Source organism: Balaenoptera acutorostrata, chromosome 20, assembly GCF_949987535.1.
Source record: "Balaenoptera acutorostrata chromosome 20, mBalAcu1.1, whole genome shotgun sequence".
Classification (NCBI taxonomy): domain Eukaryota; kingdom Metazoa; phylum Chordata; class Mammalia; order Artiodactyla; family Balaenopteridae; genus Balaenoptera; species Balaenoptera acutorostrata.
The window spans coordinates 13,028,047-13,038,619 of record NC_080083.1 but is presented as its reverse complement, the minus strand read 5'-3'; the positions used below and the strand labels follow the sequence as shown (position 1 = coordinate 13,038,619).

At 60.4% G+C, this 10,573-nt stretch overlaps 1 protein-coding gene across 1 annotated transcript; it reads right to left on the bottom strand.

Annotated features, from left to right (window-relative positions):
• Nucleotides 1-268: 268 nt before the first annotated feature.
• Nucleotides 269-10,156, bottom strand: LOC130705976 (clustered mitochondria protein homolog; the record flags this gene model as incomplete). The annotated part of the gene is made up of 17 exons (XM_057536644.1): nucleotides 269-1,773; nucleotides 2,562-2,635; nucleotides 2,717-2,851; nucleotides 3,088-3,181; nucleotides 3,460-3,581; nucleotides 3,664-3,789; nucleotides 3,878-3,958; nucleotides 4,830-4,969; nucleotides 5,055-5,208; nucleotides 5,328-5,412; nucleotides 5,634-5,878; nucleotides 5,960-6,022; nucleotides 6,112-6,264; nucleotides 7,709-7,809; nucleotides 7,929-8,033; nucleotides 8,139-8,362; nucleotides 9,423-10,156. Coding segments are annotated over 17 exons (2,823 nt in total), but the record flags the coding sequence as incomplete, so codon positions are not given.
• Between the last annotated feature and the right edge of the window lie 417 nt (nucleotides 10,157-10,573).

The following is a 10,573-nucleotide window of genomic DNA, read 5'->3' as shown; positions in this document are numbered from 1 at the left end:
CAGCCTTTTCCTCTGTGGCCAACAACAGGTGACGTTCATCTATATGCCACTTCCATGGGTCTACTGACGGGCAGACTGGTAAACCCTAGGTGGGTGCCTGCGGCTCTACCCCCTTTCCTCCCACTTAAATGACATTATAAGGATAACTTTGAGTGTGACCTGATTTTACACATTCATGTGCTTTAAACTCTTTTACTAGTACCACTTCTGGCAACAGCTCTCACAACCAAACAAGACTGGTACAGAACACACAGGAGAGGCTGGGACAGCAGGTTTCAAAAACTCACTTTATTCCAATGTGAAATGAAGACTGATGGTTTAAAAACAAGAAAAAGTTCTTGATCAGCTGTGGGGATGCCTCGCTTGCTAGCTCACACCCACTCCCTTTGAAACCAGGTGTTGGGACAGACCATACCCGGCAGCGGCTCCCCGCAGAGCCAGCAGGCGGAGGCCCCAGCAGCAGGACCACTCCCTCCAGCTCGCAAGGGTGGCCGTCTCCGCCCACCTGCCAGGGCTCTGACAGCAGGCCCAGAGAAGCGGCCTGGGCAGCCGGGCCTGTGGGCCCACCACCTTCTGCAGCCCCCTCCCTTCCACTCCCAGAGCTCCTCTCTGTAGGTGCCTGTGTGTCCTAGGACCAGGTAGGGAGCTAAGCTCCACAAACAAGGGACAGTCACTCCTGTATCTGTGACATCTCCCCCGGGATCCATGATTCGGTCCAGGTCCCCCAGCCCCCCCCACCCCACTGTGCGTTAGGCAGCTGAGGTTGTTCAACGGGGAGAAGGATACATTCAGACTGTACCCCAAGGTTAACCCCAGCTGGGGTGCAGGGAGTGGGAAGGCAGCACCTCCTGCTGGGGCCCAAGGGCCGACAAGCCGGGGCTGGGCACAGGGGTGTCTGGGGAGCCACCGCTGCCCAACCCTTTCCCCACCCCGAGCACAGCCGGGCCAGGCCAGGCCCACCCGTGGTTAGTAAAGCTGCTGCGGCCCTCATCCCGCCATAAAGTGCTCCCCAACCGTCCAGCCCTGCCACAGGGCTCTGGCTCCCCATCCCAGGACACAGGAAAGCTCCCCTTTTCGGCTTCAAACCTGGACTTTCAGCCAGGTCGGGCCCGGGGGTAGTGGCAGCAAAAGCAGCAGCCATAATGTCAAACATACAAATGACCTGAGAAATCTCACCTGCACGTCACCCACCCACTCAGAACCGGCTCGGGGCTATGTACAAGTCAGGAAGGGCGGATCAGGACACTCGCAGGCACAGACACACTCGCGCACACCTGCTTGAGGATGGGGGGCCCGAGGGGGCACCTGTCCGCCAGCAGGGAACTGATGCCCACGCGCTCCATTCACGTGTCTTCGATTAGGCCTCTGAGTCGTATACTCTTTGAACCAGTGCAAGAACATCTTTCAGAGGGTCAGGCAGGGCAGGCCACGGTCCCAGGAGGATGCTGGGGGCGGGGTGGGGTTGGAAGCGTGGAGGAAGAGGGACTTGCTGCCTCTCCTGATGTGCAGGGCACGCCCCCTTCTCCTGGAGTCTGGATCGCTGGGTAACGGGGCAGCTGGCTGACTGTCCGTCTGTGTCTCCCTTCCTACCCCTGCAAGCTCAGGGAAGGAGGGTCCTTGGCAGCTGCGGGCTGGGAGGCCGCATCCTCTGAGGCCCCTGCTGGCTCTGGCTCAGTAGCCATGGGCTCCTCTGCCTTATCCCTGTTCCCGCTGGCCTCCTGGAGCTGGTGCCGCCGCGCCACCTCGGCTTTCAGATTCTCCAAGTCTTTTTGGCTGAGTAGAAGGACGGGGCGAAGGGTGGGTATCAGAGTGGGCCTGGGCCCTCCGTCACCTCACTGGCTCTGCTTAAACTTAGAGCAAGATCAGGCTCTGTGCTCTCTGCAGTGAGACACACGTGTGGAACAAGTGCTTCCCTCCCGCAAACAGAAAGGCCCCCGAGCGCTGAAAAAGTAAGAACTACACACACTTGACAGCCTCCAGTTAAGGCCTGGCTCCCAGCAGTCTTCACGCCCACTTCAAACCCACTGCACCCCGGCCGCTCCTATAGCTGATTACACCCAAAAAAATAGGTGTAGGTGCAACACAGAGCAGATACGCTGTAAATGCCGTAACACTGCGCTGACCAAACCCATGCCCCACACAGGTGGGAGGGAGACGGCGCGAGGGGCTTTCGAAGACAGCACTGTTTGTGAGAGCCGCACAGGGACCCTCAGGGCCCGGCTCTAAGGCACGTCCCTACACTGACAGAACAGGAGTCCAGAGAAAGAACAACGCTGCTCTTTACATACTGACACAAAACGATCGCCAAGACAGATTAAGTGCAAGAGAAAAATACCTATGTGCATGGCTCGCTACAATTTTGCGCCTTGGGGAAAAAAAGGGGAGAAAAGGTTACAAATCTGTGTTTGCCCAATTATGCAGAGTATTTCTGGAAGGATTCACAAGGAACTCCTTGCCACTGGCTATACTTTTCAATTTTGAGCCATGTCAATGTATCATATATTTAAAAAACCAAGAAGAAAAATAAAGGCCCACTTCCAAGCGGGGGTGGGGCGCCTCACCTGAGAGGAATGAAGAGGATGCCGTTGATGACGTTCAGCTGTTCCAAGACGCTGGCCATGCTGGGGGCTGTGAACTGAGGGGCAGGGAGGCTGAGCTACTGGCTGGGCGCCGGGAGGCCAGGGAGCGGCCCACCCAGCCCCGCTCGGGGACCCACCTTGAGGGGCGGGATGTTGGCGCTGGAGCCGTTGCGGTAGATCTCGTTCATAGTGCGCTGCAGGGCCACGGCCTGCTGGGTCAGGCACTTGAGGTACTCGGAGCTCTCCTTGGTCTTCTCGTGGTCCTCGCCCAGCTGCAGGGGGCGGGAAAATATCAGGGCTACCCGCAGCCCCGCCCCTTCCGCCCCTCCCGCCCCTCCCCGCCCAGCCGCAGGGGGGCGGGAAAATATCAGGGCTGCCCGCAGCCCCGCCCCTTCCGCCCCTCCCCGCCCCTCCCCGCCCAGCCGCAGGGGGAGGGAAAATATCAGGGCTGCCCGCAGCCCCACCCCTTCCGCCCCTCCTCGCCCCTCCCCGCCCCGCTGTGGCCCACCTGCGTCTTGTAGATGGTGTAGCCTTCTTTCTCGTGCTGCAGGGCTGACCGGAACTCGGCTTTGCTCTCATAGACCCGGGCGACCAGGTGGTGGCTGCAGGGAGGCACGGCGCAGGGGGAGGCGAGGGAGGGACGTGAATGGGCCGGTGGGGACGGAAGGGCGGTGTGCAGGCTATCCCAGAACCCACTCTGGGAACTTTCCAAGGGGGAAGGCAAGTCCAGAACTCAGAGAAGAGATGCAAGTTGAGAGACATTTCCTCAGGAGTCAGATGGAGGACAGAGTGCTGGATCCCGTGCCCGCCCTCAATGCAAGCACTTCCCGGGACCCTGTGGCCCGGGGCCTCCCAGTCCCCTAACCCAGCACAGCCTCACCTGAGGGCCACCTTGAGGGACTTGGGCCCGTGGTACTTGGTGCTGACGGCCAGCGCATTCTCCAGGAAGCGCAGCGATAGGTCACACTCCATCACTCCGTGCAGCACCAGCCCGATGTTGTTCTGGGGGCAGTCGGGAGGGCCCCGGTCAGCTCCCGCTCCCCTGGGCTTGAGGCTAGTCCTGCTGCCCCTCCCCAGTACTCACGTCCAGCAGGGCCATCTCAGGGTGGTCCTCCCCGAACACGAGCAGTGTGAGGTAGCGGGCGCGGTACAGCAGGCTCAGGGCCGTGGACAGCTGGCTGCTGGCGAAGCAGTACAGGGCCAGGTGCATCTGCGGGGGCAGCGGGGGCAGCGGCGTCAGGCCGGGGCGGCCAGGGGTCCCACCCACCTTGCAGGCCGTGCCCCCGGTGGCTACTCACATATTCCTGGATGGTGTTGGGGTGCTCGATGCCCATCACGCGCTCGCTCATCAGCACAGCCTTCTGTTGGTTGCTGAGGGCCTAGGGAGGTGGGGGGCTGTCACCCCCGGGTGGTACCGCCCCACACCCAGTCTGCCTGGCCCACAAGCCTCCACAGCAGCTCGGCCTCTTCACCTCTGGCTGCAATTTCTATTTTTACTTTGCACAAAGGCAGCGGAAGAGTGGTCAAAATCCAGCTGCTGTGACCATGGAAGTCGACACCCCGCTCTGAGGCTGCTTCACATTTTAAAACACTTGTCTTAATCTATGCCAACACATGCATACAAATCTAAAATTGTGCTAAAAATAAAGTATTCGTAATAAAAAAAGGCAGACACAGGCGAAAGAAAACAGAAGTCCTATGGCTGGAGTGGGGAGTGGGGCACCTACAGTGCACCTGGCCTAGGAAACAGCCTCTCAAGCCCCGGGGCCAACAAGGCAGGTGAATGCCACCAGGCCCCAGGATGGTACAGGCAACAGCACAGACCCCAAGCAGCTTCCCTGGTGCTTACAGGGCTCTAGGTACTGAGTCAGAATTTACCCTTCCCTCACCCCTGTGAAGGGAGGCCCTGCCATCACTCCCACTTTGTCCACGGGCACGGCAGCTCTCCCCAGGATACAGCTCTTAAGTGGGGGAGCTGGGGGGGGGGGCAGGGGAGGCGGGCAGCCGTACAGGCAGAACAAGCACCTCCCCGGGTCTCCACCTGCTCCTCCTGGGGGCGCCCGGAGGTAAGCAGCATCCCGGGCCCCTGGGGCGACAGGGTGGCTCCAGTTCCACCTGCCTGGACTCCTGCTTCCTACTGCCGCAGTGGTGAGAACGCAGCCCCAGTTCCCCCATTGCCCCCTCCACCCCCATGGTGCCAGACCAGGCCCCGGGCCCCTGCTGAAGGCCCAGAGGGTGCGTGTGGCCTACCTCGGCGTAGTCGCCCATGATGTAGTGGAGGCGGGCGAGGAGGCGCAGGCAGGCGCAGATCTCCACGTGCATGGCTCCGTACACGTTGTTAAACAGGTTCAGGGCCTCGTTGATGAGCTCGCAGCCCTCCTTCAGGAAGCCTGCAGGGCACCCCGAGGGTGGAAGGTCAGAGCCGGCCGGGGGGAAGTGGGGGCCCCACCCCCCACGGCTGCACCTGGCACGCACCCTGCTGTACTTTGGCCTGCCCGCTCTGGAAGAAGTGAAAGGCGTCTGAAGCCTTCGGGTTGACGTGTTTGACCACGGGGAAGATGTTGAGCACGTCTTCCTCCGTGAACGCGGGCTTGTGGCGGCTGTCGAAGCTGTACTCCTTCAGCAGGATCTGGGGACCCAGCCCAACACCCACAGGCGGCCTCAGCCCAGGCTCAAACGGCCGGCACCGCCCCACCCAGTTCCCCCCGTGGCCCCGGGAGCCCTGCAGGACGCTCTGAGCCGGCCCACCTGAATTCCGGTTTTCAGGGAGATCTCCCGCAGCAGCGTGATCTTCTGCAGCCCGTAGGTCTCCACGGCCTGGTCCACGGTCTCACTGGGGAGGAGCGGCGGGTGGGCCCAGGCAGCCCAACACCCCTCTGCCCCCTTCTCCACAGCTGCCTCTCCACCCGAGCCCCCTCCCAGCTCCCCTCCCCACTTCCCCAAGCAAGCAGTCCTCCACAGCTCCCTGCTTTCCCCTCCCCGTTCCACTGCCAGCGACCACGGAGGACCCGGACGCTGCCCGGGAGCCCAGCGCCCCTGCACCTGCTCACGTACCACTCGAGGCTGAAGTCAAAGTAGTTCTTGGCCTCCTGGCAGATGTTCTTCCAAAGCTCCTGGGGGGTCATGACAGCCCAGGCTGTGTTATCCGCTGCCCCTGGCGGCCGGTTTCTCCTCCTCCTGTTCCTCTTCTTGGAGACGAGCTCGTCGGCGGGCAGGTGGGCCACGGGGTTGGGGTAGGAGCTCAGGAAGCAGTTCAGGAAGTGGCTGATGGCAGCCGAGAGCCCCGAGAGCTCGACCCCCTGCAAGGGAGGTTGGACCAGTGTCACCACCCGGGCTTCCCCGACATGCCCATGACCCGGGCCGGGGAGGGAGTGCAGTACCTGTAAGTACGTCTTGAAGATGTGCTTGGCAGAGCGGGTGATGAGCTCTCCGATGCCGATCTTCTGCAAGGGTGCAGAGAGGGGAGTGTCGGTCAGGCCCCAGGCCTCCATCCCAGCCCTGCCATCTCACAGCCGCCCTGGGCACCACTCACGTAGATGTGGTCCAGCTGGTCCCGGGCCGGGCTCCGGAGTACCAGGTCCAGCACCTTGCCCAGGTAGCGCATGTTGATGCCGCGCTGACGCATCACCTCGGCCAGCGTGGCCCCGTCCATGGGCAGCACCGCGTGGTCTGCGAAGTCCTTCACCTGCGGGCTGCAGCAGGTCAGGCCCCCGAAGCCCAGGGCCTCTGCCTCCTCCCGCCCTGGGTCTTCCCAAGGGAGCTCACGCTATCCTGAGGCCCTGAGGGAAGGAGGGGACTGAGACCCCAGCTCCCATTCGGGAACAGGGAAGGAGACAAAGCAGCGGCAAGGATGTGAGATCTTGTCCCCAGCATTCTGCACAGGCCACCATCACCCCTGTGACTGCTGGGCCCACACGGCAGGGAAGCAGGGATATGGGAGCTGCACAGGCTCTCCTGTGACTGCAGAGGAAGAAGCAGGGCCACAGCTTCACCCTGCAGCTGTGCTGCACCTCGCAGGGGCCTGGGGCAGCCAGCACAGCAGGCTCAGCTCAAAGATCGGGGGACACAGCAATCCCACCACTGGGCATATACCCTGAGAAAACCATAATTCAAAAAAAGTCATGTACCACAATGTTCACTGCAGCTCTATTTACAATTGCCAGGACATGGAAGCAACCTAAGTGTCCATCGACCGATGAATGGATAAAGAAGATGTGGCACATATATACAATGGAATATTACTCAGCCATAAAAAGAAACAAAATTGAGTTATTTGTAATGAGGTGAATGGACCTAGAGTCTGTCATACAGAGTGAAGTAAGTCAGAAAGAGAAAAACAAATACCGTATGCTAACACATATATATGGAATCTAAAAAAAAAAAAAAGGTTCTGAAGAACCTAGGGGCAGGACAGGAATAAAGACGCAGATGTAGAGAATGGCCCTGGGGACACGGGGAGGGGGAAGGGTAAGCTGGGACGAAGTGAGAGAGTGGCATGGACATATATACACTACCAAATGTAAAATACATAGCTAGTGGGAAGCAGCCACATAGCACAGGGAGATCAGCTCGGTGCTTTGTGACCACCTAGAGGGGTGGGATAGGGAGGGTGGGAGGCAGGAGATATGGGGATATATGTATACATATAGCTGACTCACTTTGTTATAAAGCAAAAATTAACACACCATTGTAAAGCAATTATACTCCAATAAAGATGTTAAAAAAAAAAAAAAAAGATCGGGGGACAGCACGGCACCTAAGCTCAGGGTTGCCTTAGTGGGAAGCAAGCACCATGTACATACACAGGGCCTATGTACAAAGCTTGTGGGGGTGAAGATGCCCCCAGCCCCTCTATCAGCCATCCCATCACACGGGGGCTCAGAGGACCAGACCCCAGCTGCCAGCCTACAAGGGAGGGCACGCAGAGCAGAACCTGATGCCTCCCTTGGCCCCTGTGTGTCAGCAGCCCCATTCTGGGGAGGAGAACTCCACCCTGCCTGCCTTGCAGGTCAGCAGGCCTAAGTCACTCCCGCAAAGGTTCCACAAGCTTCCAGAGTCGGAGATGGATGAGGCCCCAGGGCCTGTAACAGCACCCTCTGGGCAGTCCCTCGTCCCACCCCTGCCCTCACCAAGCCGGGGATCTGGCAGGAGAGCAGGAAGGCAGCGGCATCTTTTAGCAGCTGCTTCTGGTTCCGAACTTCCTCCTGGCAAGACTCCGGGAAGCGAACCCCTGGGGGAGGGAGAGCAGAGGCGTGAGCCAGGCAGAAGAGAGGCGGGTGGCCAGACAGACGGCAGACCTCCGGTGGGCGAGCAGGCCCACCAGCACTGGGGCCCTAGAGGACCATTCACCTGGCGAGAAGATGTCGGGGTTGAAGCGGACGTCGAAGGCCGTGCTGCTGATGGAGCCCACAGCCTTGCATGCGTTGCGGATCACCTCCCGGCTGCGAGGGTCTGCTGTGGAGACACGGCCCATTAGGAGGTAGCCCCACTCCCGCTCCGGTGGGGCAGCAGCCGAGCCTCCCCTGGCCCGGGCTCCCCTGGCAGCCCCGGCAGCCCCACCTGTCCCGTCGTCCGAGGCGATGGTCTCTGCCAGTTCCTTCACCTTGGCCAGGCCACTAGCACTGCTGCCCTCCTCCTCACTTCCCACCTCGGGTGCTGGAGGGTCTTTAGGCTTGGACTCCGAGGATGGGGGGTCGCCGTTTTCCAGTGACGGGGGGATCTCCATCTTGCTGGCCTTCTGCTGCATCAGCTGTAGGGCTGCCAACTTCATGAAGAGGAGGTACCTAGAGCACAGAGGATGGGGCAGAGCAGGGAATGGAGGAGGGGTATGTAGAAGCGTGACTGCTCTGGTAGCTTCCTGCTGGCTTCAGGGGACCTGAGCCAGGCCCCAGCTCCTGCCCTGCTGGGGTTGACGGATGTTGGGGCTGGCCACCCTGCCGGCCTGGGGACACATCCCATCCAGTGTGCAAGCGTCCACACACGTGTGCGTGTGCCAGCCCAGCAATACTACCAGGTGGCGGCAGCAGGTCACAGCAAAAATGGGGATCTTCCCAGACAGGAAGAGGACAGCTGGTGTGGGGGGGCTCACACGCAGGCCAGGGCTCTCGAGAGCGCCAGGAACACCCCTGGCATTCTGACAGGGAGATTATTCTGGGGCATTTGACGGGCTGACCCCTAAGCACAAAACGCCAGCAGCAGGGACCCCAACCCCGCCCCTCCTCCAGGGCCCTGGCACTGGGATGTTCAAAAACACCCAAGCAGGGCTTCCCTGGTGACGCAGTGGTTGAGAATCTGCCTGCTAATGCAGGGGACACGGGTTCGAGCCCTGGTCTGGGAAGATCCCACATGCCGCGGAGCAACTGGGCCCGTGAGCCACAACTACTGAGCCTGCGCTTCTGCAGCCTGTGCTCCGCAACAAAAGAGGCCACGATAGTGAGAGGCCCGCGCACCGCGATGAAGAGTAGCCCACGCTTGCCGCAACTAGAGAAAGCCCTCGCACAGAAACGAAGACCCAACACGGTCAAAAATAAATAAATAAATAAAATTTAAAAACAAACAAACAAAAAAAACACCCAAGCAGATTTTCATGTGCTCCTTGAGGGAACAGCCCCGCTTCAGTCAGTTGAAAGCCACTGGTCTAGCCACTTGCTAGTTTCTGATCCACATAAAGCTCTTGGACGTCCGTGTTGGGGAGCCTGACGCCACGGTGGGTGGCGCTGGGGATGGGGCTGGGATGACCAGGGCCAGAGCTAGCTCCTCTTCACTTTCCAAAGCCTCCCCCGTCAAGGATCAGGCCCCAGGACCACCCACCAGAGGATGCAGGCGCTTGCCCTGGCTCCCCACCTGTGCTCCACGAAGGCGTCCACCAGCTCCTGGCGCAGGCAGCAGAGCTTGTGGCGGTGGGCGCGGGGGAAACCGGCGCGGGTGCACTCCTCGGGCAGCACCTCACCGGGCACGGGCAGGAAGTTGAGGTCGGGGGGGAAGGTGCGCAGCAGGTCAAGGATGTAGTGGCGACCGTCGTTGCCAATGATGCCCTTGCACTCCACGGAGGAGCAGAGCTCCACCTCTTCATCCCGGTCGTTGAGCACCCGGTGCCTCAGGATCTTGAGGGGCCGGCTTGTGCGTTCCAGCAGCTCCAGGTAACGTGGGTGCGACACCACCGTCTTGCCAAAGTCAATGGAGCCGTAGACGACGCTCTGCTCCTGGTCCCGCTCCAGGATGCCGGGGATGATGGACTGGGCCGTGACACGGTAGCCGCGGTAATCCACCACCACCGTGCCCAGCGTGTACAGCCCCTCCACATCCACGGCATTGTATGTGCGCACGCCATTCAGGTCGTTGGTGGGCGCCACGTAGGCCGCCACGTCCCCACCGAAGTCCTTGTAGTGGTCGCGGACATCAAAGCCCAAGCTGAAGAAGATGTTGTTCCAGATGAACATCTGCATCTTGGTATCCTCGCTGGGGTTGATGGCCATCACGTTGCCATCGATGACTGCCATGGCGCCCCGCGTGGCTGCCGCCGTGAAGTCGCTGTGTACCTGGGGGCCCGAGGTTGGAGGGTGAGAGAGCCGCGGGGTTCATCCCGCCTGGCCAAGCTCGCCCAGGGCTGGTGGAGGTAAGCAGGACAAAGTTTCCTCACATTTGGAAAAGGGCAAGAAACCCCAGTTTTGGGCTTCCCTGGTGGCACAGTGGTTAAGAATTTGTCTGCCAATGCAGGGGACACGGGTTCGAGCCCTGGTCTGGGAAGATCCCACATGCTGCGGAGCAACTAAGCCCGCGAGCCACAACTACTGAGCCTGCACTCTAGAGCCCGCGAGCCACAACTACTGAGCCCGTGCGCCACAACTACTGAAGCCCGCATGTCTAGAGCCCATGCTCTGCAACAAGAGAAGCCACCGCAATGAGAAGCCTGTGCACCGCAACGAAGAGTAGCCCCCGCTCACCACAACCAGAGAAAAGCCCGTGCACAGCAACGAAGACCCAACGCAGCCACA